The sequence below is a fragment of the Passer domesticus genome, chromosome 13 (assembly GCF_036417665.1).
Source record: "Passer domesticus isolate bPasDom1 chromosome 13, bPasDom1.hap1, whole genome shotgun sequence".
Lineage (NCBI taxonomy): Eukaryota > Metazoa > Chordata > Aves > Passeriformes > Passeridae > Passer > Passer domesticus.
In genome coordinates, this window is record NC_087486.1 from 18,119,694 (window position 1) to 18,142,668 (window position 22,975).

At 53.0% G+C, this 22,975-nt stretch overlaps 2 protein-coding genes across 11 annotated transcripts in view; one reads left to right on the forward strand and one right to left on the reverse strand.

Annotated features, from left to right (window-relative positions):
* The window catches only part of SIL1 (SIL1 nucleotide exchange factor), a 97,822-nt gene extending 84,036 nt beyond the window's left edge, over window positions 1–13,786 (forward strand). For all 6 annotated transcript variants that reach the window (XM_064388003.1, XM_064388006.1, XM_064388008.1 and 3 more), the window contains 3 exons: window positions 4,134–4,230; window positions 6,261–6,425; window positions 8,138–13,786. In XM_064388003.1, the coding sequence (XP_064244073.1) occupies window positions 4,134–4,230; window positions 6,261–6,425; window positions 8,138–8,488 (613 nt within the window). In that variant the 3' untranslated portion in view covers window positions 8,489–13,786. The remainder of the gene's footprint in view (window positions 1–4,133; window positions 4,231–6,260; window positions 6,426–8,137) is intronic.
* CTNNA1 (catenin alpha 1) overlaps window positions 13,045–22,975 on the reverse strand; it is a 117,624-nt gene continuing 107,693 nt past the window's right edge. For all 5 annotated transcript variants that reach the window (XM_064387996.1, XM_064387997.1, XM_064387995.1 and 2 more), the window contains 4 exons: window positions 22,751–22,932; window positions 21,897–22,002; window positions 16,598–16,732; window positions 13,045–14,161 (listed from right to left, as the gene is read on the reverse strand). In XM_064387996.1, the coding sequence (XP_064244066.1) occupies window positions 13,874–14,161; window positions 16,598–16,732; window positions 21,897–22,002; window positions 22,751–22,932 (711 nt within the window). In that variant the 3' untranslated portion in view covers window positions 13,045–13,873. The remainder of the gene's footprint in view (window positions 14,162–16,597; window positions 16,733–21,896; window positions 22,003–22,750; window positions 22,933–22,975) is intronic.

The following is a 22,975-nucleotide window of genomic DNA, read 5'->3' on the forward strand; positions in this document are numbered from 1 at the left end:
ATGACCTTTTCCATTGCCTGTCAAACTGTGACCCAGGTGTGAGGGTCTGAGAGCCCCAGGAGCCAGACAAGGCACATTTCAGTCCTGTTGGTTTGCTCTTGTTTTCTCCATTAACAGATTTCAGACTGAAAACCAGGGAGGGAAAGGGAAAGAGGGGGAGGGCAAGGTAAGCAATGCTGCCTCGCTGCCTGTTTCTGATCCTCAGGTTACAGCACAAGCTAAATAGACTACACTAAATTTTTTAGGCTGTTTCACAGACTTACAGACTTTGATCCCCGGCTTTGATTTCCCAGGCGGCACCGCAGAGCGCTGGTTCTGAGCAAGAAGAGACCCATTAAGCCCTGTCTAGCCCGGTGATTATCATGCCTTTGCACCAGCACCGGGCTTTCATCAGAGCTCAGCTCTGCAGCCTCGGCTCCCTGTGCCTGGGGAGATGCCAGGGCAGGAGGAGTGCTGTGCCAGCACCCAGGCAGGGGCAGCCCCTCCATCCCACTCCCTTCCACACCCCTGCTTGGTCCTCCCCCACCTGGCTTCAGCAGGATGCCCAGGAGAGGAGGTCAGCCATTCTTTCCCAAGGTCTCATGCAGTTTCTGCAACAAGCAGGCCATGAAATAAATACTCTCTGTTTGTCCTTGTCAGAGCAGTAGAGATGAGGGCATTTGCCTGCTTGCCCTGCTCTGTGCCTCCAAGTCCCCAGGTCCCTCCGCACCACTTGGCTTTCTTTCTTTTCATTTTTAAATTTAAATCTAATTTTGCTGCCTTATTGTAAGTTCCCACCTAACTCCAGAGCTGCTGTCGCCTCAGGGCTGTGTTGCTGCTTTTCAGTCTTCCCACACCCATTGCATGTGCAGTCTGCAAAAACTTTGAGAAGTCTCTCCTAAATTTGTGCACTTGGGGTCGTCCTAGGAGGAGTGGAACTAGAGTGTCTCTTAGCAGAGAGTACTCTTGAAAAACTCCTTCTTCTGCAAAGTGGGAACTGCTTCCATGCCAGGAGTTGCCAGTGAAAATGCACACAATGTGGGCAGCATGGCTGGGAGGCACAAGGAGCTCAGATGTGCAGCAAGGGCCACATCTGGAGGGGATGTGCTGTGACCCCACAGCCAGGCTGGGCCCCCCCAGAGCAAACTGGGGTTGTTGAGCACACACACTGAACAGCTGCAGTTTTGGGAAGCTGCATGGGCTTGTGTTGAGTTCCAGTAGCCTGTGGCTGTTCCTCACCTGGGATAGGGGCTGGTTGATCTCATCAGTGCAGCACACCCAAACCTGTGCAATCACTGCAGCATTATGGGATGTCACCATAGGCTGGCTTAGCCCTGCGCAGCCTCAGACTCCCATTTCAGTGAATTTTGTTGCAGATGCCACCATCCTGTCTCCATTAACAGATTAGCACGGCTGAATTTCCCATGCGCTCCACAGTCTGTGTCATTGTGTTTATTTTGTTCAGGCTGCTTTTCCCTGGGCTTGACAGTGTAATTTGTACAGCTCTCTGCTGAGTTTTCCAAACCTTTAGACAAGCTTTTTTGTTAGCTTGAAACCAGGACCATTGATAGCAGAGACAGAGCAACAGGAGCATTGAGAAGCGAGCGGCACACCCACCAGCCAGGAAGGCTCCCTCACCTCCAGAGCTGCTCCTTGGCAAAAGCTCCATGGTTCAGAGATTTTAATTAGATCAAATCCTCCAGGTGACCAGCCAAGTATTAAAGGCATACCAATTTCTCAGTCGTGTCTCTTGCTGTAAGAGTTTTTATTATTTATTTTAGAGAGATGTGACAAAAGAGCTTGGAAATCCCAAATGTGCCATTCTCCTTGAATAGCGCCAGGAGGTCTCCAGCCCAGGGGATTGTCTTTTCAGTGCACTTCTACTCAAATGCCTTCCTGCAAGCTGCTTCTGCATTTGCTCTGGTCTCCATTGCCCAGAGGGACTTGCACATGAAATGGAATCAGGTTTTTGGACCCCATACTGTTGGGGCCATGGCTGTGGCTGCAGGTTTGGCTGGAGATGAATGAAAGCCCCAGTTGTGAGCTGGGGGAAATGGCCTTGGGCCCAGGAGTGGCGTGGGGATAAGTGAAGTTTTAGGGCTTGTGCTGTTTGTCTCTGTTGACTCCCCAAATCAGTGCCCAGCCATTCAGAGATGCCATCGATGGATCATTGCACAACATATTGGGGTGGAAAATTGCATCCTGTTTTTGTGGGAGCAGACTCTTCTGCACCTCCTGGCATGGGGAGGTTGGGGATGGGTTCCTCATGGTGGATGTGTCAGGTCTCACCTGACCCAGGCACTGCAGAAGCTGGTTTGCTTCCAGGGATGCTGCAGGGCTGGTACATGGGGGTCTGAGAATTGTGCTGCAAAAATCTCATGTGCAGGAGGATCTTGGAGCTCCTGGATTTGTTGTTGCTCCCTCCTGCCCTGTCTGGGCTGGTCACAGATGCCCCCACCTCAGCAGAGTGTCAGTGCCATGGCTGTGCCTGGATGTCTGCTGCAGCTAGCGGGTGAGGAAGGAGAAACCAAAGGTGGTTTTCAACAAACACCCTTTTCCTGCCCTGAGGTCAGCCTGGTATTGCTAGCTGGGAAGTCCCACACCAGCTTTGCTCTGAGCAGTGGTTTTAACTCCAAGCTGCTCCTTGCCCAGCCCCATTTGTCTCTGGTTTTGTTTCTTTGTGACCCTGCCTGTCTCTGTGTGTCATTTCCTGGAGGGGCTGGGCCGTGGCTGCTGCAGCAGCTCCCTGGGAGCAGTGGGAGCTGCGGGTGCTGCAGCAGGGCCGGTGACCTCTGTCTGGCACAGTGCTATTGCTGCTCCAGAGCCCAGCAAAGGCTGCAGTGTGGAGCTGCTCCTGGAGCGTGAGAGCACCGGGATCAGGGATCAGACAGCTGGCACACTGTGTGTGCCCTGACTGTGAAAGCCCTGCCAAGGAGGGAGCCTGCAGCATCTGATGGCTCCACCACCTTCCAAGATGCATTAGAAGTGGGCTTGTAATGTGTCAGCAGGGATGGGGGGAATGGTCTGTCTGTGTGTCTGTCTGTGTCCCTGGGCAGCTGCTGACATCCTGACCTGAAGTTTCAGCCTGTCCTGGCAGGCAGGAGGGTGGATTTATCCACAGGAGTCCTTGGAGAGGAGCTCTTGCTGCGAGAGGTGTGTGGGTGATCAGCATGCTCGCAGCAAGTGAAGAGAGGGGGAAGCAGGAACTGGAATATGAAGGCTGTTCAGGAGTGGATGTGATGTGCAGTGAGAGGATTCACAGAACCAGGGAGCCACAGGGGAGGGCTCCTTGCCAGGGGAAGCCAGGTGGCATGGAGGGTGTGGTGGGAAGGCCCAGGTGACCCAGTGTGCCATCCCCATCCCTGCTGCCTTCATTTCAGGTGTGCATGAGGTGGCTGCAGGGTTTGTACCTTCTCCATAACCATGAGCCAGCATTGGTGGGAACTGGGGGATTTTATTTTGGGATCAATCTGGATTGACCCTTGTTCATGTCCACTGTGGGGTGGAAATAGAATTAAATAGAACCACTGAAGTTGGAAAATCCCTCCCATACCACTGAGTCCAAGCTGTGCCTGATCCCCTCCTTGTCCCCAGCCCAGAGCACTCAGTGCCACCTCCAGCCCTTCCTGGGACACCTCCAGGGATGGGCACTCCAAACCCCCCTGGGCAGCTCCTCCCAATCCCTGAGCACCCTTTCCATGGGGAAATTCCTGCTGATGTCCACCCCGAGCCTGCCCTGGCCCAGCCTGAGGCCGTTCCCTCTCCTCCTGTCCCTGTTCCCTGGAGCACAGCCCGACCCCCCGGCTGTCCCCTCCTGTCAGGGAGCTGTGCAGAGCCACAAGGTCCCCCCTGAGCCTCCTTTTCTCCAGGCTGAGCCCCTTCCCAGCTCCCTCAGCCTCTCCTGGGGCTCCAGCTCCTTCCCCAGCTCAGTTCCCTTCCCTGGACACTCTCCAGTCCCTCAGTGTCCTTCTTGCTATGAGGGCCCAGAACTGGGCACAGCCCTCAATATGTGGCCTCAGTAGTGCCAGCACAGGGGACAATCACTGTCCTGGTCCTGCTGCCACCCCAGTGCTGGTACAAGCCAGACCAGGGTGTTTTCCACCTTGCCCTGCCCCACTCTGTTGGTGACCTGACTTCTGCTCTCATCCCTGCAGCAACCCCAAAGTGCAGATTGAAGCCATCGAGGGGGGTGCCCTGCAGAAGCTCCTGGTTATCCTGGCCACAGAACAACCCCTGGCTGTCAGGAAGAAGGTGAGGAGTGGGGCTGCACCTCTGGGCAAAGCTGGGTTTGTGCTGAGCTCCGTGTAAACACCCTCAGGACAGGGACATCTGGAGAGTGTGGGACCCCCGCTGCTCCCCGCACTGGGTGGGTTTCACTCCCAGGGGTGCAGAAGGGGGGCCTGGGTACCAAACCACCCCAGCAGCACTGGTGGAGCCTGCACTCCCCCGGCTCTGTGGGTGTCCCCCCAGTGCCAGCAATGGCACTCAGGGTGGCTCTGCCAGCCCGTGGGGACAGCATGGTGCCACAGCTCCTGGGGGACACAGCAAGGGTCCCCACGGCAGCACAGCCGTCACAGCCTGACAAACATCGGAGCTGATGTTTGGAGGAGCTAATTGCTGCAGCCAGCCCTGTGTCCTGCCTTTGGCAGAGGCTTTGGAGCAAGAAGCAGCACCGAAAGCCCCAAGCCAAATGTGCAGTGCTGTCCATCGGGCTGGGGGCTTCCTCGCCCCCTCCCTCCCTCCCTGCTGTATTCCCTGGAGCATGAGATCCCATTACCCTCACTTTAGTGTGTGATGCCACCTCTGTAACACCACCTGGCTGCTCCCAAACCCCAGCCCTGTTTTCCACAGGGACCTCCTGCATGAGGGGTCCAGCAAGGTGGGGAGACCATTGGCTCTTCCATTCACCTGTAATAAGCTCCCTAAAATATGTTTCTTTTTAACCCTGGCAAGAGTCCTCCAGCAAGTGAAAGGCATAGGAGAAAGCTGTGGAACGCCGTGTCACTTGGCCATGGATATAAGGAGATCCTACGGGATGTTCCTTGCTCAGAAACTCCTCCCAGGAGTGCAGGTGGCTCAAACCAGAGCTCCTTTTGGGGTGGGGATGGGTGGCTGGCCGTGCAGGGGCTCTCACAGCACTGCTGTGAACCAGAGTAGTTCTTTCCAGTGAACCTGAGTGCATCGTGCTGGCAGCCCCTGCAGAAATGAGAGGGGTGGGCTCAGTATTGTCCACATTCACACACAGCTGCCCGAGACCCTCCAAGGGTTGAACCCTCTTTTCCAGGAGGACAGAGGTTTTAATTTGCAGCTCCTGTGCTGTGTGCAGTGTCCTGTGTCTCCAGAGCAGGTCCCAAGGCCAGGCTGGTGGCCCAGCCCGTTCCTGCACAGGGCAGCAGCCCCGGGCTCCTGCTCCGATGGTTTTTCCGCCCCGGCGCTCACAGCCCTGCACGGCAGCGAGGCCAAAAGTGCATCCCTTCCCTCCGCCGTCCTCTGGCTCACGATTCAAAAGGGAGACAGCAGCATCTCAAATTCACCAGCAGCAACGCGGAAAATGGAAAATAGAAACAAACGGGAGCGGGGAAGACGCGGCTGTCAGCTCGGATCAGCGGTGCGGGGCGGGCGCGGCCTGGCCCCGTGTGTGGGGAGCGGGGCCGGCCCTGACAGCAGCGCGTCCCCTGCCCCGGGCGGCCCGGCCGCGCTGCCACAGCCAGCCAGCGTGACAGGCAGAGCTGGGCTGGCCCTAATTGCCTCCTCGGCTCCGAGCCAAGCCCCTGGGGCACCGCGGCGTGCTGGGCTCTGGCTGGTGGCTCGTGGGGCTGCACCCTGCCAGGGCCTGGGCCAGGGCTGGGCAACATCATGGCCTTGTCCTCTGACTGTGGGGGTGTTGGGACATCACCCCGGCATCCAAATCACCTCGCAGGGATCAGGCTCTGCTGGGTGGTGCTGGACACTCCTCACCCCATTGCGGGGGTGAACATGGAGAAGTGATGGGGTTGGGACTGTCAGGGGCTGGGCTGGCCCCTCAGTGACAGCCCAGACTGGGTTTTGGATGGAAGCACCCACAATTTGGCAGCCTCACAGAGCTAGGGTGGATTGGGATTGCAAACAGGACTGCTGGAGATGTCCCTCAGCAAGGAGAGGTTGGGATGCATTTTCCGTGGAGCTCCGCACAAATGGGCTGGAGCGTATTTCTGCTGTCCCCATGGGGTGCCATCAAGAGGAGCAATGCCACATGGGGTGGCCATGGCCACCTTGCTGATTGCCCTCTCTCTCTCCACCAGGCTCTCTTTGCTTTGTCCTCCATGCTGAGGCATTTCCCCTATGCCCAGCAGCAGTTCCTCAAGATGGGTGGCCTCCAGGTGCTCAGGAGCCTCTTCCGGCAAAAGGGGATGGAGCCCCTCCATGTCCGTGTGGTGACACTGCTCTACGACCTCATCATGGAGAAGGTGAGAGCTGGGGTGGCCAGGCACTCCCCACCTTCGCCCCCAAACCCAGCCAGACCTGAACATCCTCACAGGATGAGGATGAGGAGGAGCCAGCCCAGCATCAGTGGGGATGAGTCCCCTTCAGCCCCTTGGCCAACACCATACCAGTGCCTGGGGGAACCCAGAGGAGCTGAAACCTTTGTTTGCCTTCAAGTCACTGCACCATTTCCTCCCGAGAGTGTTTAAAACAACAGGACACAGAGGACACAAGTAGGAAATGCTGGCCCTGGGCTGTAGTGTCCAGCCAAGGCCAAGGGACAGGCCAGCCCTGCTGTGTCTCTGCCTGCCAGAGAGCCGTTTGCCTGCTGCACGTCCCTTGCTGGAGCCCAGCCTGCCACATTCCATGTTTTATTTTCAAATACCCTGGATTACTGCTGTAAGTGTCAGTTTAAAGCCTGTCTTTCCTTGCCATGGCTTGTTGTTCAGTCTGTGCGTTTCCCTGACTCCAGAGAATGGGAATTAAATCCACTCTGGCTCAGTTTATGGCCAATTTGCCCTGCAGATTATGGCTGCTTTAATACCTGGGTTGCAGGCACAGCAGAGCAGCACCTCTCTGTTAAATCAGTTATTTTCCAGGAGGCTTTGTAAAGGTGCAAATTATTTTAGCAGGTCTGAAATCTTATCAGGTGCTGACTCTAACACGATCCTGTCAGCTCCATGGAAAAGGAGCAGACAAGGGCATTTTGACTCAAACCATTCCCATTTGATCCTACTGCCCATTTCCCAGCTCTCCCCTCCGGCAGCCCCATCTGTTCCTTCTTCCATGGGTCTGGGACAGGCACAGCCTGGCAGATTCTTGGGTTTATGTTAAAATGATTTTTAGCTGCTCTTTGGATTGGGAATGCTGTACCCTGGGTGCTGGGGGCCTGCTCCGAGCTGGGGTGGCAGGTTTGGGATGGGCTGGCTGACTGTCAGATGGATTGGTTTGGAATCATAAAGCACTCTGGCAGCTCTCAGTGTGAAACAGGAGTCACTGGGGCTCTGAATGCTTCCTCCTGCCACATTCCTTCCTTTTCACTCCAAATCCTGCCTGCACATCATCAGGCAGCTCTCAGGAGGACCAGCAGTGGGAAGGTCTCCTTGGTGTTGTCCTTCCATGTCCCTGTCTGGAAATCTCATGCTATCAACAGCCTCTCCACCAAAGGGCTCACAGGGTGGTGTGGGGGAGTTTCCCTTCCTCCCCCTGGTCCCCTTTCCCATCTGGGCTGGTCTCTCTCACTGTAAGGGACCCACCTCCCTGCAGAATTTCAGTACTGAGGTTCAGGACTGGACCAGCCTGGCAGGGGAAGGTCTGGCTGTGCTGGAGGAGGCTGAGATCCCCATCTGGGAGGAGCAGCACAGAGCCAAGTGATGATGTTCATTAAGTGCTGCAAGCACCTATCAGCAGGAGAAAGCATCAGACCAGAGACTTTACAAGTCTTGCTGAGCTTCCTGCCCCTGAGTCCCCTCCCAGGCTGTGTGACAAAGAAACCCCCAGTCCCTGGGAGTTTTTCAGGGTGAACAAACAGCCCCTGTGGCCAGGGAGCTAGGACACAACCTCGCTCTCGTCTTCTGTGGCAAGTCCTTGTCCACGGTAGGTGGTACAGGACACGCATCCTCCTCTACTGTGTCACCTCCTGGGAGCAGTTCCTCTCTGACAGGGACATTAATCTGTGTTCCACCACTTCCCACAGATGCTGCTTGAGGACTCCCAGCACGGAGAGCAGATGGAGGAGAAAATCCAGCAGTACCAGCAGGTCAGGCTGGTGCCGGCGGTGGTGGAGCAGGGCTGGTGTGCCCTGGTGCCCAATCTGCTGGCTATGCCCGAGCACGACACCCGTGAGAAGGTCCTCAAGCTGGTGGGGGTGCTGGTGGCCTTCTGCAGGGAGCACTACCGGGGGGACCCCGCCCTGGGCACCACCCTCAGCCTCCTGCGCAGTGAGTACGAGGAGCTGGCGGCTGAGGAGCAGAGGGAAGGGGACAAGGACGGCTACTTCAGGGAGCTCCTGGGCTCTATTAACACTATCATCCAGGAACTGAGGTGAAACTGAGGGTTCTGTCCAATTCCAGGGAGTTCAGGGTGACAGCAAGTTTGGATGGCACCGGTGCAGGTGCACTTTGGAATAAACTGCTAGACTAAACGAGATCCCAGCACTGTGTGCCAACAACTTTGTTATTAAAATACATTGGGGTGTGGGGAATGTCTTGTTCTCATGGCATACTGCTGGAAGAACGGAGTTGCACAATGGAGGGAACAAGCTGGGGGCTCAGCTGGGGAATTTGGGATTTGCAGAAAGGGAACAAGTGGTGTTCCTGTGGGGGTCATGCTTGTGTCACTCTCAGGAGGGGATGTTTGAAGCCCTGCACTTCTTCCAGGCCTGGCAGAGCCCAGCTGGTCCCTTCCATCCTCCAGCCCTTGCAGGGCTCTGCCACCAATGCCACCAGATCCATCCCCACCTGTGACCCTGCAACCACTGGGCTTTGTGCTCAAATATTTATGGCTCCCTTATACAGCGTGTTACTTGTCACTGTTAAGTAGCAGGGCTGATTATAACTATTGATTCTTTTTTGATCTTTCTCTTTTTGGGGTTTTAGGCTGTTTTTCCGGCATTAATTTTTTTCCTATTTTTATCTGAAATGCATTTCCCAGCCAGCCTTGCCAAGACTTTGCTTTGTAGGTTTAAAAAAAAATATATATATATATATCTGATGGTAACAGCTAGGACAAGGATGGGAAGGGGCTTTTCTGCTGGAAACCTGAGCCTCTGGAGTGATGCCAGGCCAGCCAGGGATCCAGCAGAACTGGAGGGGATCAGCACAGGGATTTCTCAGCCCCTGCCTAGTTTTGTCACTGTGTCACAGCTGGATTTAAGGTGGGGATTGTCTAACGCCTCCTTAGGGAATGAGCCAGGGAGAAAGCCACCAGCAGCCCTCCCTGTCCAACCCTAAAGCCAAAACCCAATTTGCTCTTCCTTAAAGTCTTAAACCTGACAAGTTTTTGAGCAGAGGCTCACGGGATGCCTGTGCTGGCCCTGGGGATGGAAAGGTGCCCGTGGGCCTCCAGGACAGCTTTGGAGGGAGCAAGTGGTGGCTCCTGGTCAGTGCCACTTGGTGCCAGCCCTGGGATGGCCCCTGTGGCCTGGGATAGCCCCTGTGGCCTGGGATGGCAGCAAGAAGTGCCCAGGAAGGTCCCGGTCCCCCTGGGCTGTTTCCCGCACACCGGCAGAGTGACAGCCAAGGATGTGGAGCACTCAAAGGAGGCCAAAAAATTACAATAAATAACAATTTCCTGGCAGTGCTGCTCCTGAGGCACTGGGCCCTGGCAGGGCACTCTGGGGCAGAGGCTGTGTGAGGTCTTGGGCAGTGCTGCCGTCAGGGACCCCACACCCACACAGTGCCCCCTGCCCAAAGGGCTCCAGGCTCTGCAGGGGGGTCACGAGCCCAAAGAAGGGTGGCCAGAGGGACCCCCTGGGCTGTAGCCACCCCCTCTCTGCAGCTCCTGCAGGTCTCAGGAGTCATGTCCAAGCACTGGCAATGCAGCCAGTAGCACGGGGAGGTGGTGACAGCAATGGAACTTCGGAGGGCACCAAGAGCTGTGCCACGGTCAGCTGTGGCCAAGACTCAGCCTTGGGGGCTGCAGCCCATTCCTCCGTGTGCATGGCCATGTATCCTCAGAGGGAGACAGAGAAGTGCAGGCGAGCCCTGGGCTGCCTTCCCTGGCCATAAATGACAGCCCAGGCCGGTGTCCCCACTAATGACAGCTTTGTGTCCCAAATGGCGCTGCTGGTCCACAGCCCGGGGTAATGACAGGGCTGCTGCAGCTGCCTGGCCCTCCCCCATCAGGGCCAGGGCCAGGGCTGGGCCATCCTGCCCCAGCCCCTGTGCAGAGCCAGCCCCCCTCTGCTGGGAATCCCCCAAATTCCTGCAGGCACGGAGCAAAGGCAGGGCTGGAGCAGCCCCAGGGGTGGGAGGTCCTGCGGCAGATGGAAACCTTGGGTAGGGCTCACTGGACCCCTTCCCAGGCAGGTCTGGGAGGTGGGATGGGCACTTCCATCCTTAATTTTGGAGCTAACAGGGCCCCCCCATTCCTCGAGCTTCAAGAGGGGCTCAAGTGTTAGGCGCTGCCGTCACACAGGTGGCCAGGCCAGGACCAGCTCCCGCTCCTTCCCCTTGCACCCCAAGAGCATCAGGAGGGCCTTGCTGGCTCAGCCTGAGCTCCCCAAATCCTGGCAGCCTTTAGGCAGGGAAGGGCTCAGAGCAGAGTCCAGGGGCTGTGTCTCCCTGGGGCACTCCCCAGCCCCCACCATCCGCAGCGCCGATGTGCCTTACTGGATTTTTCCTTTTCTCACCCCATTGTTGGGGTTTTGAATGCACTCGCTCCTCCCCTCCCTCTCTGCTCTCTCCTCAATTTTATGTTTGACGTTTGGCTGCCGTGGCCTGGTCTGGACCCAGCACCCGTGTAAGCAAACACAGCACGGGGTGCCCCGCTCCCCTCTCCTATCCCGCTCCCGGCACATCCCAAAGGCGCTGGGAGCAGGGAGAGCTCGGAGTGGGAAAGGCGCTCATTAACGACCATTAAATCGTGGCACGGAAACTTCACACACAATTAAAGAGGCATAAATTCAACGTGGCTCCATTCACCGCGGGATTGAATTAAGAGCACTTGAAATCTGGAATAAGACTTATCTCCTGAGGATTTAATATGGTTTCACTAATACACATTAGAAGATAATGTGGGTTCAACTTCCTGAGATCCCTGCACTGCCAGGTCTGCCGGGCTCTGGCACAGACCCAGCAAAGGTCCTGTCCCACTGCACTGCAAAAAAACCCCAGACCGAAATATCTTCACTGCAAAAACCCCCCCAAACCCCCCAGCAAGTACTCCGGCATGTTCCAGGCGATGCCTGGGGAGCAGCCGTGGGGAGCTGGTGAGTAGGGAAATCCCACAGCCCTTCCCTGCCCAAAGCCACGGCAGGTGCCCCATCTCCCCGGAGGGCAGGGAATTGGGAAGGTGGGGTTTGGCTCCTCGCTCACCGCCGGAGCCGAGCATCGTCCTCCGGCAGCGACAGCGACAGCGACAGCACGAGCCCTTCCCCAGCGCTTAATTACATGGAGCAGTAATTACTGTAATTCTCTCCAATTGGCTCCCTAATAAAGTCACAGCTTCGCTGGCGGCCGGACCCCCTCGCCGAGCCGCTGCTCCAGCGCCGCTTTCACGCACAGGGCTGGAATTTTCTGACACGGGATCGGCGCTTTTGGGTTTTGAACTCCTGGGTCTTGGGCTGGTGCTGAGCAACCCGGAGGTGCCGGCGGGACCAGGAGCGGGGCTGGAGCGGGGGCTGGGGTCGCTCCGGGATGAGGAACTGCCCTGCCCCGCCCCGGCTCGGGGCTCTCCTGCCGCGCTCTGGCCCCAGCCCCGCCGTCACCACCCCGTCCCCAGCTACTGGAATTGGGACTTCATGACACAAAATCCCCCCTCTTCTAAGGGGAGAGTGTTACACCAATTAAAGTGTTACACCAATAACGATTCACGTCGATGCCCTTCTCTGCTCCAAACCCAAACGCAATTCCCAGAGGAGCAATTCCTGGGTACAAAGAAAATGTGAGTTGAGGTTTTTCCGCCTCCTGTCCCCATGGCGTTCCTGCTGCTCCTGCACCCCCCTGGGGCTGTAGCTGTCACCAGGGGAACCACTTCTAATTTCTTGATACTCAATGTTTGTAGCGTAAATTAAACAAAGATGTATTTAAAAGATAAATAAGTGTAAATTTGTCTGTACGTCTTAATAAAGGTTATTTTTAAAGCTCATTAATAGATTGTATTGGAGGGAGGCATTGGATGTACTCCCTAAACAGCTCAGGGAACGTCACCTTTAAGACAATACCAGGAGAAAAAAGCCCCATATTGTAGAAATTTAGTTAATAATTTTCTCTAAAATAAGACCTACAGCCTGTTAACCCTCAAATGGCAGTGGAGCACAATTCCCCCTCCGAGCCTGTTTACATGTTAAGGGTGTATGAAAATAGCCTATCATTCCACTGTTTAATAGCTGTACTCAAGAGGCTAAAATGCTTGAACACATAATACATTTGGCAAAAATATCTCAAAAACTATTTACCTTAATTACGATCAGCATTACAGTAACATGACAGCAATAACCTTAATACAGTAAATTATGAGCTGATTGAGATAAATAAAATTATAACATTTCAGTGCCAAGGTTCAGCTCTAAAATGGAGCTGCATCTTAGACACTGACTCCAGCCCAGGCTTTTCCAGCTCCACGGGAACAGACACGGTCGTGCTGCCCCGTGCAGGCACCGCTTCCCTGCACTCGACTCGACTGGGATGTGTGAAACACACTGAAATTCATAAAATTTAAATAAGACAGTGAAATTATACCTTGTAGCTATAGTTATCACAAATAATGTACAGTCTAAATTGCAGCCTGAGCAAACACGATTTCCTGGGTGCCTCTGGAAGCCCAAGGCGGGATGCAGAGCAATTATGAGGAATGAGCACAAAGCTGATTTGCATCTGAATGGCGGGGGGTGGCGATGGGCGGGCTGGGCCCGCTCCATTCACAGCACCACAATGCACCAGCTGGGAAAAGCAACTTTATTAGTGTCCCGCAGCAAAATACATTAGTAATTTGTAACCAGGCATTACAATTCCCGTCCATATCAAAGGGAGCGATCGGCCGCCCACACCGGGGGAGGTTTCCGCAGGGATCGGCCCCGGGAGCCCCTCGGGAGGGAGCGGTGCCAGGAGCACAAGGGAACCCCCGGAGGGCTCTGGGGCAGCCCAGGAAAAGCAGCACCACGGCCCCAGGGCACCACCCAGCCCAGCTCCCAACACGATCCTCAGCAAAGCCCGGCCCAGGCACGGCTGTAGCGTTTTTCCAGCTGTTTTCCAGTTGTGCTCACACAGCCGGTGCCTGCTGCAATTTCAAACTCCTCTGAGCTTGCTCCCTCTCCACCCCCACTGCAGATACACTATCACATAAAATACTTTCATTAATTTTTTTTTTCAACAAAAAATCTAATTTTTCTCTCTTGATCACCATGATAAACTGAGTCTCTGTGTAGCATGATCCAGTATTAGTGTTAACCGTTAGTGTTACTGTAAAATCCTCTTTGGTTATAGAATATTTCATTTAAAGCAAGATTATAAAAAACAGTTTCCAGCTAGAAATCCACCCCTGTAATCTAAAAGCCATCTAAATTACCACACTTCTGCAGGCTGAAGATATACTGATAGGACTTAGAAATTTAAGTATCTCCCCAGGTAATCTAAACAAAGTTATCAAAATTATATTAAGTAAATACATTTGGAGGAATAGTAAATTTTTGAAAAATCCTTAGGGTATTAAAAGTAGAGTTCTGGAAGTAGCAGTAGTGGGCTAGAGAAAAACACCCTCGAGCCAGAGCTCTCTAGATACTCTCCATGGCCTTGAACTCGCTGAGGGCCTGCACGGGGTTCACGTGCTTCTTCTGGGATGCCCTCTTGATTTTCGTCTGGGTCTCATCCTGTTTCTCCCTCTTGACGAGGGGTTTCTTCTCTGGAGCCTTCATCTTCCAGGAGACGGCCGGGAGGTTGAGGGAGGCCATGCCCTGGGACTTCTGGTACTTGGTGGACGCCACGTAGGAGGCCTTGACTGTCTGCACCACGGCATTCATCAGGTTCTTGGCTGCCTGGATCAGGGACATGGCACTGTCCACCTGCCAAGGGACACAGAGTTACACACCATGGAACCCTCAAACACAGTGTTTCACTGAGAGCACCACAGGCTTGGGGGTAAAACCACTTGAAAACTGATTTATATTTCTCCTTTGAAACCTGAGGCTCCCAGTTTGAGGCAGGATTTTTTTTCGATGCTCAGTGGTTACAAACCTGACTTTGACTTGTGCCACCAACACAGAAGCAGGGTTTGCCCCCTCTATGCATTTTCCATATCAATGGCAATTGGAAACATTTGTATTCTGCCCTTTGCTTTTGTGACTAAGATTTAACAGTTGCTTATTCTCTAATGAGGTTAATAAAGCTGTAGTAATATCTTAATCACCGATAATAAATATTTAAATTGCCCTAGAATACTAAATTGTATTGGGAAAGAAGGAACACAACTGCATCACCAGCCAGGCCAGGAGCCTTTTCACAGCTGGCTACTGATTTACAAGAGCATCAAAACATGGAAAAACATGAATTTGTCAAAGCTGTAGGGCACAGGGGGGACAAAGAGTGACACCAGGGCTGGGTGGAAGAGAGAGGGAAGGAGCACTGTGGTGACCTCAGCTGGGACCCCCTTCTCCAGGGACCAGTGTCCTGCTCTGGGTGGGACCCCCAGCTTGTCAAGGCCAAATGGGCTGGGACAGGGGTTTGATCTGGGGCAGGTCTTGGTTCTGGTGGTTGTTCTGGGGCACTGTCCCCTCTGTTCCACCCCACTGTGCCCCAAGTGCCACCATGGCACCTCAGATCCTTTGGCAAGCCCCTGTGCTCTGCCCTCATCCTCGTGAGCCTGGAAACCACTGTGCTGGAGTGTTTCCATGAATCCTCACAGCAGGAGGAATCATCAGACACCAGGAGAGCAGGGAAGTGCTTTTCTGAATGACCTGTCAGACTCTGCCTGCCTGAGCCCTGCTCTGCTCTCACAGCACTCTGGACAGAACCCTCCTTTCAGAGTGGTGATGCCCCTGGACTGGCTGAGGTCTTCATCTGATTATCTCAGGGAGCTCAACACTGCTGCTGGCAGCCCTCAGCCCCAGTGGACAGGCTCGAGGAGAAGGGATAAAACTAGGAGATCAGACTACAGATGCCAGGCTGTTCTACCACTGATTTATGGCAGAGGGGATGTAAATCCTGGAGGCACTGAGTAACTGCAGTGAAGCCCTGGAGTACATATTGCTGCACAGTAACACATCTCCTGCTTTGACAGCACCATGCCTTCAGCCTCCCAGAACATGAACAGCAGCACATCCCACCACAGCCCCTGGAGCTGCTCTGGGAGCTGGAAAGGCAGCAGGGGGGGCAGCACAGCCCATCACCCCAGATGGGCTCAGCTCACGCAGGGATATCTATTGCTGACTGCTCCTGCTGCTGCTGCCCCAAAGCTCGCCTTCCACAGCTCCCCCTGGTTTTTGGGGGAAATCTGTCCTACTAAGTTTAAGCAACTGAAATATCAAACAGGGTTTCACTAGAAAATATCAGTGGCAGAGGATGGCCAGGGAAGCTGTGGCTGCCCCTGGACACCTGGAAGTGTCCAAGGCCAGGCTGGACAGGGCTTGGAGCAGCCTGGGACAGTGGAAGGTGTCCCTGCCCATGGCAGGGGGTGGCACTGAATGAGTTTTAAGATCCCTTTCAACCCAAACTGTTCCATGATTCTGTGGTATCAAAATGGCAGAATGTGGGAAGCTTTTTCCATTTGCTGACCAGGGAGCAATTCTGGACTATCCAAGGGCCAGTTCTGTCCCTTCTTCCAACCTCCTTCCTCAGTCCTGACACAGCTGGGCAAAAGCACCAGAACTGACCAAACGTGCCTATGCAGGGCAAGGAAGAGTATGCCAGAAGAAATTAAGAATTTAGCTCCACTTCCCTCTCCCCAAATATCTGTCATACAGAATCCTCTTAGGAGGCAGCATTTCATGAACTACAGTGAAAAAAATTATTTGCAAAGTAATGGCTGGAATAAGGAAGCAAGCTGGCCTGGGGCAGCTTCCAGCTGTCAGAAACCAGAGCAGCCACTAAAAATCCCAGCACTCTTCAGGGCACAGCTATCCTGAAATATTAACATCTCTGGAGCGTTGCAGAACCCCAGCATGTTCTAAGGCTGTGCAGAGACATGGGGCAGGTTTGGCTGTGCTGATAAAGTGATTTAACCTCACTAAGAGTGAAAAGCAGTCTGGAAAACAGATTACACAGAGGTGAAGTGAGTCTGTCTACAAACACTGTTGAGTAAGGAAATGTGAAGTCTGTATTTTCACAGCAAGAGTTCCTCCCCAGAACAGCGAGGCAGCAACACAAACTCTGCATCTGTTAGAACTCGGAATGCTCCAGCATCTCCAGTCTCTGTTCTGTGGGGTTTAACACAAAGGCTCAGCATGGAATAACCGTTCCCTGTGGGAGCAAAGCTGCCTGAGGCAGGCGTGTGCCATACTTACCCCAGAGACGACAAGCTCCCCGCCCAGGTTCTGCACCTCGGCCTTCACCTTGCTGCAGATGTTGAGCTGGTGGCAGTAGAGCGCGATGCGCTGCAGGTAGGCCAGCAGGTCCTGCTTGCACGCCGAGTCCGGGCACTGCGGGTGACACGGGCACAGCTGGTCAGCAGCACCACGCTGGGCCAGGAGGCAGGCACAGCCCAGGCACCTCCCCTGGAGCAGGGGATGGCCGGGACAGCGCTGCCTTCGCTGCTGAGCCTGGGCTTGGGACAGCTGAGCTGCGTGAGACGCATCTAAAACGCAGGGCCAGCACTGCACAGGCTCCTTGCACTGCCCTTCAGCAGCCCTCCCAGGGAGGAGGAAGAGGAAGAGAAGGAGGACTATTTGCCCTCCCCAGAGCAGGTCTGCCAGCTGTAAAAGGTCCTTCCTGTACACAGGACACAGAAGCAATGGTCTGACACCCAAGATCTGAAGCTGCAAATACCGGGTGTTACCAATTCCTCCCTCAATCCTCAATCTTAAGTATTCCAAGCTTGAAAATGATAAACCTGACTCTGACTCAATTACATGCAGTAAACAGAGATTTTCCTGACTTCTGCTCCCATCTTGTAGCAGTGGGGAAAGCAGGTTCCTAACCAGGCAAAAAATGACATTTTTAAGGTGCTTGCTGCAGCACTCATCCGTAAGAGAAATTTAACTTTTTCAGCTTTGCATACAAGGCTCTGCAGGAGTCCTCTGTGCAGTTTGGGAAGGTGGCATTTTCTGGGACAGAACCAAAGAATGAGCCACGGATGAGCCAGGCTCAGGCTGGATTTCCAGACCAGAGGGGAGCCCAGCTGAGGAGCAGCCACAGTCCAGAGCAGGCTCTGTAGGACATAAAGGCTGTGGGAAGGGTTCTGCTGCTCTCACCAGCCCTGCAGCCCATTTAGCAGCAGCAGCAGCAATGGGGTGCGAGCAGCAGGTCCCCCATGGGCCACCTCAGCTGCAGGGGCAGCCCACGTGCTCACACACACACCCACAACACACCACCTACTGGGTCACATCCCATGTTACTTAAGTCCTGCTCTGTACTCCAGAGAAGCATCACTTGTACCTCTCAGACAGCTCCTGTTCCCTGGAAATGGCCATCCATCATCTCATCTTCCCACCCAGCATCCACAGGCCTCCTGGACAAAACCACTATCAGACTCCCACTGATCCTTATCTCCTGCTCTAAGGCAGGCTGCACTGTGCCCAGCATTGTTTCAGCTGTAGCAGTGGAATACACCTGGCATTATCCAGGGACAGGACTACACCCTGCAGGGATCTCCAGCCTCTGGGCAGCTGCACCCCATCCAGAGTGATTGAAGAGCTCTTTTCCACACACCCCTGTTCACAGCAAAATTCCATTTCACCTAAGACCCTGATCCTGTGCAATGGACCATCTGATGAAGATTCATAATGGACATGGCATGGCTGAAAGATTAATCTTCAATGTGGCACTGCTTCATTACTTAATGCTTCACTCCAGCTGAGGGTTGTTGCATTGCATGCAGCCTCTCCTCCCCTCTGAGGGAAAGGTAAAAATCCCCTCCTGGCTCTGAGCAGCAGGCTCTGAGCCCTGATTCTCCCTGCAGACCTCCTCTCCTTAGCTATGAGATGGAAGCTGAAACTCTTTTCTTTGTATAAAAGAGGAGCAGATTGTGGTGCACACACAGGAATGTGCAAACAGGGTCCCACTCACACAGAGCACTTCCTTCCCAACAGCACTCAATCTGCCAGAACAGGCACTTCCCTCTGCAGTGAAGGTGAGTGCAGCTAACACACAGATTTGTTTTTTTCCAGGGCCAGAAAAAGTGGCTTTTGCAAAGCAAAGTGGTCTCTGTGCTGAGTAGAGGTAACTCAGGTGCTGCAATGATGTGCACACAGAGCTCACACACACACACACACACACAGGGGCACTGCACTGGGAGATCTGCATGGCTTTATGGACATCTGACCCCACCAAGAGAAATAAAACCACCTTCTTAGACCCAAGGAAAATTATGGACCACCCAAAGTAATTGCAACTCTCAATGCAGACACGCAGCTTCCGTCAGTGCAGTGAAGCCCTGCCTAACGAAGCAGGAAAGCTTGCAGGTTAATTTTTTAAGCTAATCAATATTAGTCAGCAGTACAAGATGTTTAAGAGCAAGTCCACAAATAGCCCTGGCCAAAGAGCTAATGAAAAGCCTAAATTACCATTTTGGAAACTGCTCTCCATCTCCCAAAGAGCTCATCTAACACAGCGAGTGAGCAGCACAGCAGTGCAGCAGCTCAAGGGCTGACAAATGCCCAGTACAGCACATCAGGGGATGGCTCAACAATTCCAGCTACTCTGTGGGGCTGTGAAACCCTTCAAGGAAAGACTCTCAAAGCAGGAGACTGCTCCACATTCACCAATAGCTGAGGAAGGCAGCAAAACCTTTATGGAATAGGAATCATCACTGGGGCTGTGTACATCAATCCAGTGTGAGATGGAAACCCAGATCCTCTCCTGTGTGTGCTATTTCTGCAGGCAGGATTGAGGACTCAGCTCAAAGACAGATGAGGTTTAAATTAAGATGTAACATGAGATAAAAAAGAACATCAACAAAAGGCACTGCGGGTGCCTGCAGGAGCCCTGTCCTTTCCTAGGCAGGAGCACTCGGGTAAAAATCAAAAAACCCAAAAGGCAACAATTTGAACACTGATCAAGAATGATGACATTACTGGACTAACCCACAGGCACAACCCCCATCTGCAGAGATGGATGGGTTTGCACAGACACAGCCCATGGGAGGACTCCCACAGCACAGCCCAGCAGGGAGTGCAGTGCAGATGGAAATGAACACCCCACCTTCCCAAAGCCCCCAAACTGAGCTGCTGTCACACACTCAGGGAAGGTTACTGGCAAAAGCTAAGCTGGCTGCTCCAGGGTGAAATCCAGGCTCCATCCTGGACACAGCAAACACCCCCAACTTTCAGTTCCTGCCACCCCAGCTGAGCCTGCAGAGAAGCAGAATCACCATTTTCTCTGTTTTTGCAGAGAAGAGGGGCAGGGGAAGACAGCAGAGCCCTGGTGGTGTGTGCTGATGGACACAGCCTCAGTGGCTGCAGGGGAAAGCCAGCAACCCCAGAGCTTCTCCCTCTCACTGATTCTCCCTTTGGGAATGGGCCCTGCTGCACCAGGAATTCCCAAAAAATGCCCCTCAGCCCTGGGTGCCCACTGGGCCCAGCAGGAGCTGCCAGCAGCTGTTTTGGGGAAGCAGCTCCCTGGGAGGATGGGCACTGACTATGCCAGCAGCTGCCACCAGCCTGGGCCCAGGGTCCCCACCCCAAGCCCCCCAGCAGGGACCAGTCTCCCCAGCACCAGGCTGCTGGAGCATTTCACTGGGAAGTGGGGCAGCCCCTACCCTCACCCTCAGCTGCTTCTCACTGGGGGATCAGAACTGATGTAACCTCGGCCTCCCACTGCTACAAAAGGAAAAAAGGAACAGAAAGTTCCTCTGGCTTTGTAGGTGTTCTGACATTGAAAAAATAAACAATAGAGAGAACCCTTGCTGCAAATCATTGTCATCTGTGTTGTGCTCATAACTGCTTCATATTCTCCTGTTCCCAGCAAGCAGCAGCTGCTTGGAGTGAGGGATGGAAACCTCGGGGAGAACCTGCAGCTGATGGCAGAACTCTTCCCAAGAGACAGGGAATTCCTGGGACAGCAGCTCTTGGAGCTCCAGAGAGTGTGCTGCAGAAGGGCCTGATGGCAGAGCTGGGAGCTGCTGGCACACTGACACGAGGGGTCACAGCTCTGGTGTCACCCAGCCCACAGGACACAGCCCCTCCATGTGCTCCCTCCAGGACCAGGGACAGCAGGAACCAGGAGCTGCTCCTGCTCTGTAGCTGTCACACTGCTCCACATTAACATGTTTCTAAAGAGTATGGAAGCACAACTAATGAAATATGCAGGCTCAAAGTATTAGCAGAGTATGGAGTCAGGAAAAAGCTATATTCTTGTCAAAATGACTAACTGTACAGTGCTGCCCATATTTATCTTCAAACATGTGCTTAATCTGTTACATTTTTAAGGACCTTACTGCTACTGAAAGTAGTTTTCTTTTATATTTTGAAATGGCTTGGTACAGAAAACCATATACCAACTTTGCATAAAACATGTGAATTTAAAAAAAAAGAAAAAGGCATTGTAAACCTTCAGGCCAATCTCCCCTGAGACCTTGAACACAAACTGCTCCTTGCTTCATTTACCTACACCAGCAGCACACCTGGTTCTTGCAGAAACAAGGCTGTCAAAGTGCTGTAGCAAGGAAAGCCATTTGAAAAAACACTTATCAAATTTATCTCCCCACTGAACATTTCTCACTGCATCATTAATAAAGGAGGGTGTAGACAAGCACCTCTGAATGCAACATTAAGAGAGAATCCTGCACTGCAATGATTTACTTTCAAAGTGACACTGGTTCAGTTAAAACCTTGCAGTACAAATTTCCATCCTGAAAAGGCCTGGAAAGCAAGTGACAACTGAGAAAACAAAGTTTAGTCCATGATCTCAGACTTAACCTCCCTGCATTTCAGATTTTCTCTTGAAGGTGGAATAGTATTACTAATGTTGATGTTTCCCTGCTATTTGGGTGTGGGCTGAGACCAAAGGTGCTCTTGCTTGGCCCAGTTTCTAAGTGGCTCAGGACAGGCATTGCATAAATAAATCTCTGAGCTGGCCATGCTCGTTGAATCCTGTAAGAATTCCTTCCCAGCCACGCCTGGGTCACTGCAGGCCTTGCTCCAAGTCTTTATCAGCTCTGACTGGACAGTGAAAAAGCACCACAGAGCTCTGACATCCTCCCCACTCAGTCTGTGGAGCATCTGAAAATTGTCCATCTCACAAAGCTGCCTCAAACCCAGCATTAAAGGTTGTGCAATAGGCCAGGTGCCATTGTGCAGGTGCAGGTCCTGCAGTCTGTGCTTTGGGAAGCACCAGGAGTGCTCTGGGTGTGACGTGAGCCCAGCCTGGGCCCTGCTCAGCACTGGCACTGCCCTGCTCTACGTGACCTGAAGCAGGGCTGGCACAAAATGCCAGGTGCCTGACTCCAGCCAAGGAGCTGCTGTGTCACTGCTCAGGGAGGCAGGAGAGCAGCCGGAAAGAACAGAAAGAACAGAATTTTCTAGCAGCTGATCTGGAAAATGAGTTAAAACACCCCAAAAGCAAACACATTTTCATCTCTTCATCATGCCTGCAGTACGGAAAGATCTCTTGCTCCTTGGTGCTGGAGGCTCCAAGACTGTGACTTACATGGTCAGCAATGGTCCGGCCCAGCTTGTCCATCCTGGACCCAGCCTCTGCGATCTTCTTGGCTGCACTGATCACATCTGACGTGTTCTTCAGAGGACCTTTCCCCCTGCAAAACAGAGCAGACGCTCCCTCCTAGCACCAGGAAACCACAGCAGTGAACTGTGTCCCTTTTCTCATTCTGTTCCACACTGTGCTGGCAGTGATTCCTCACCCAAAGGGCAGGAGAAGGCTGGTGCAGCCATTACAGCACCTTCATTTTCAAGAGTTACCCCCTTTCAGCTCTTCCCCACATTTAGCTTAAATCTAGGAATAAAAACATCTTAAATTTTACTGCTTTGAACAGCTTAATGATGATATGAGATAACATTTTAAAAGACAGATTTGCAATTTTTATGAAATGGAACATGAAGTTTAAAAAACAGCGTTATATAAAATCCGGTAAATTAATTTCAAAAGGCATCAAAAACCCTCTCTTTCCTCTGCAAATAACTGTACTAGGAACTATTTTTGCAGTATGGCAATATTGAGAAGCCCATTGAATTTAATGCTGTAAAGAAGTGAGCAAATGTATGTATATATATATATACACACATATATTCCTGGGGACAAGAATCACCCTTAAGAAAGAAAGAAAGACAGGCAGTAACTGCTGTGTATCTGTAGATCAATTTAAACAGTTATTACCACCCAGCCACTGCACAATAATGCATCTCCCCAGTTAATATGCAGCTGGAACAGGGCACCATTTAAAAGAAATTATAAGAAGTGAGTCTCTTAGGAGAACTTGTACCATGTCTCATTGAAAGCCCAGCAGCCCAGGCAGCTCGGAGCAAGCACAAATTAAAAAGCCTCACCTGGTGAAGTCTGTCATTTCCATCATGATCATACACATCTGTTTGGCCAAGACAATGATGTCATTGCCACTGTCATCCCATTTTGACACTTCAGCATCCAATTTACTCTTTTCCTCCTGGAAGCTGGCAACCTGCTCAGCAATCTTGGCTTTCTGCTCTTGAGGGAGCTGAGCCATGATAGCCTGGAAGAGAAGAGTTTTCTCACATGGCCTCCTGCTGCCTTGT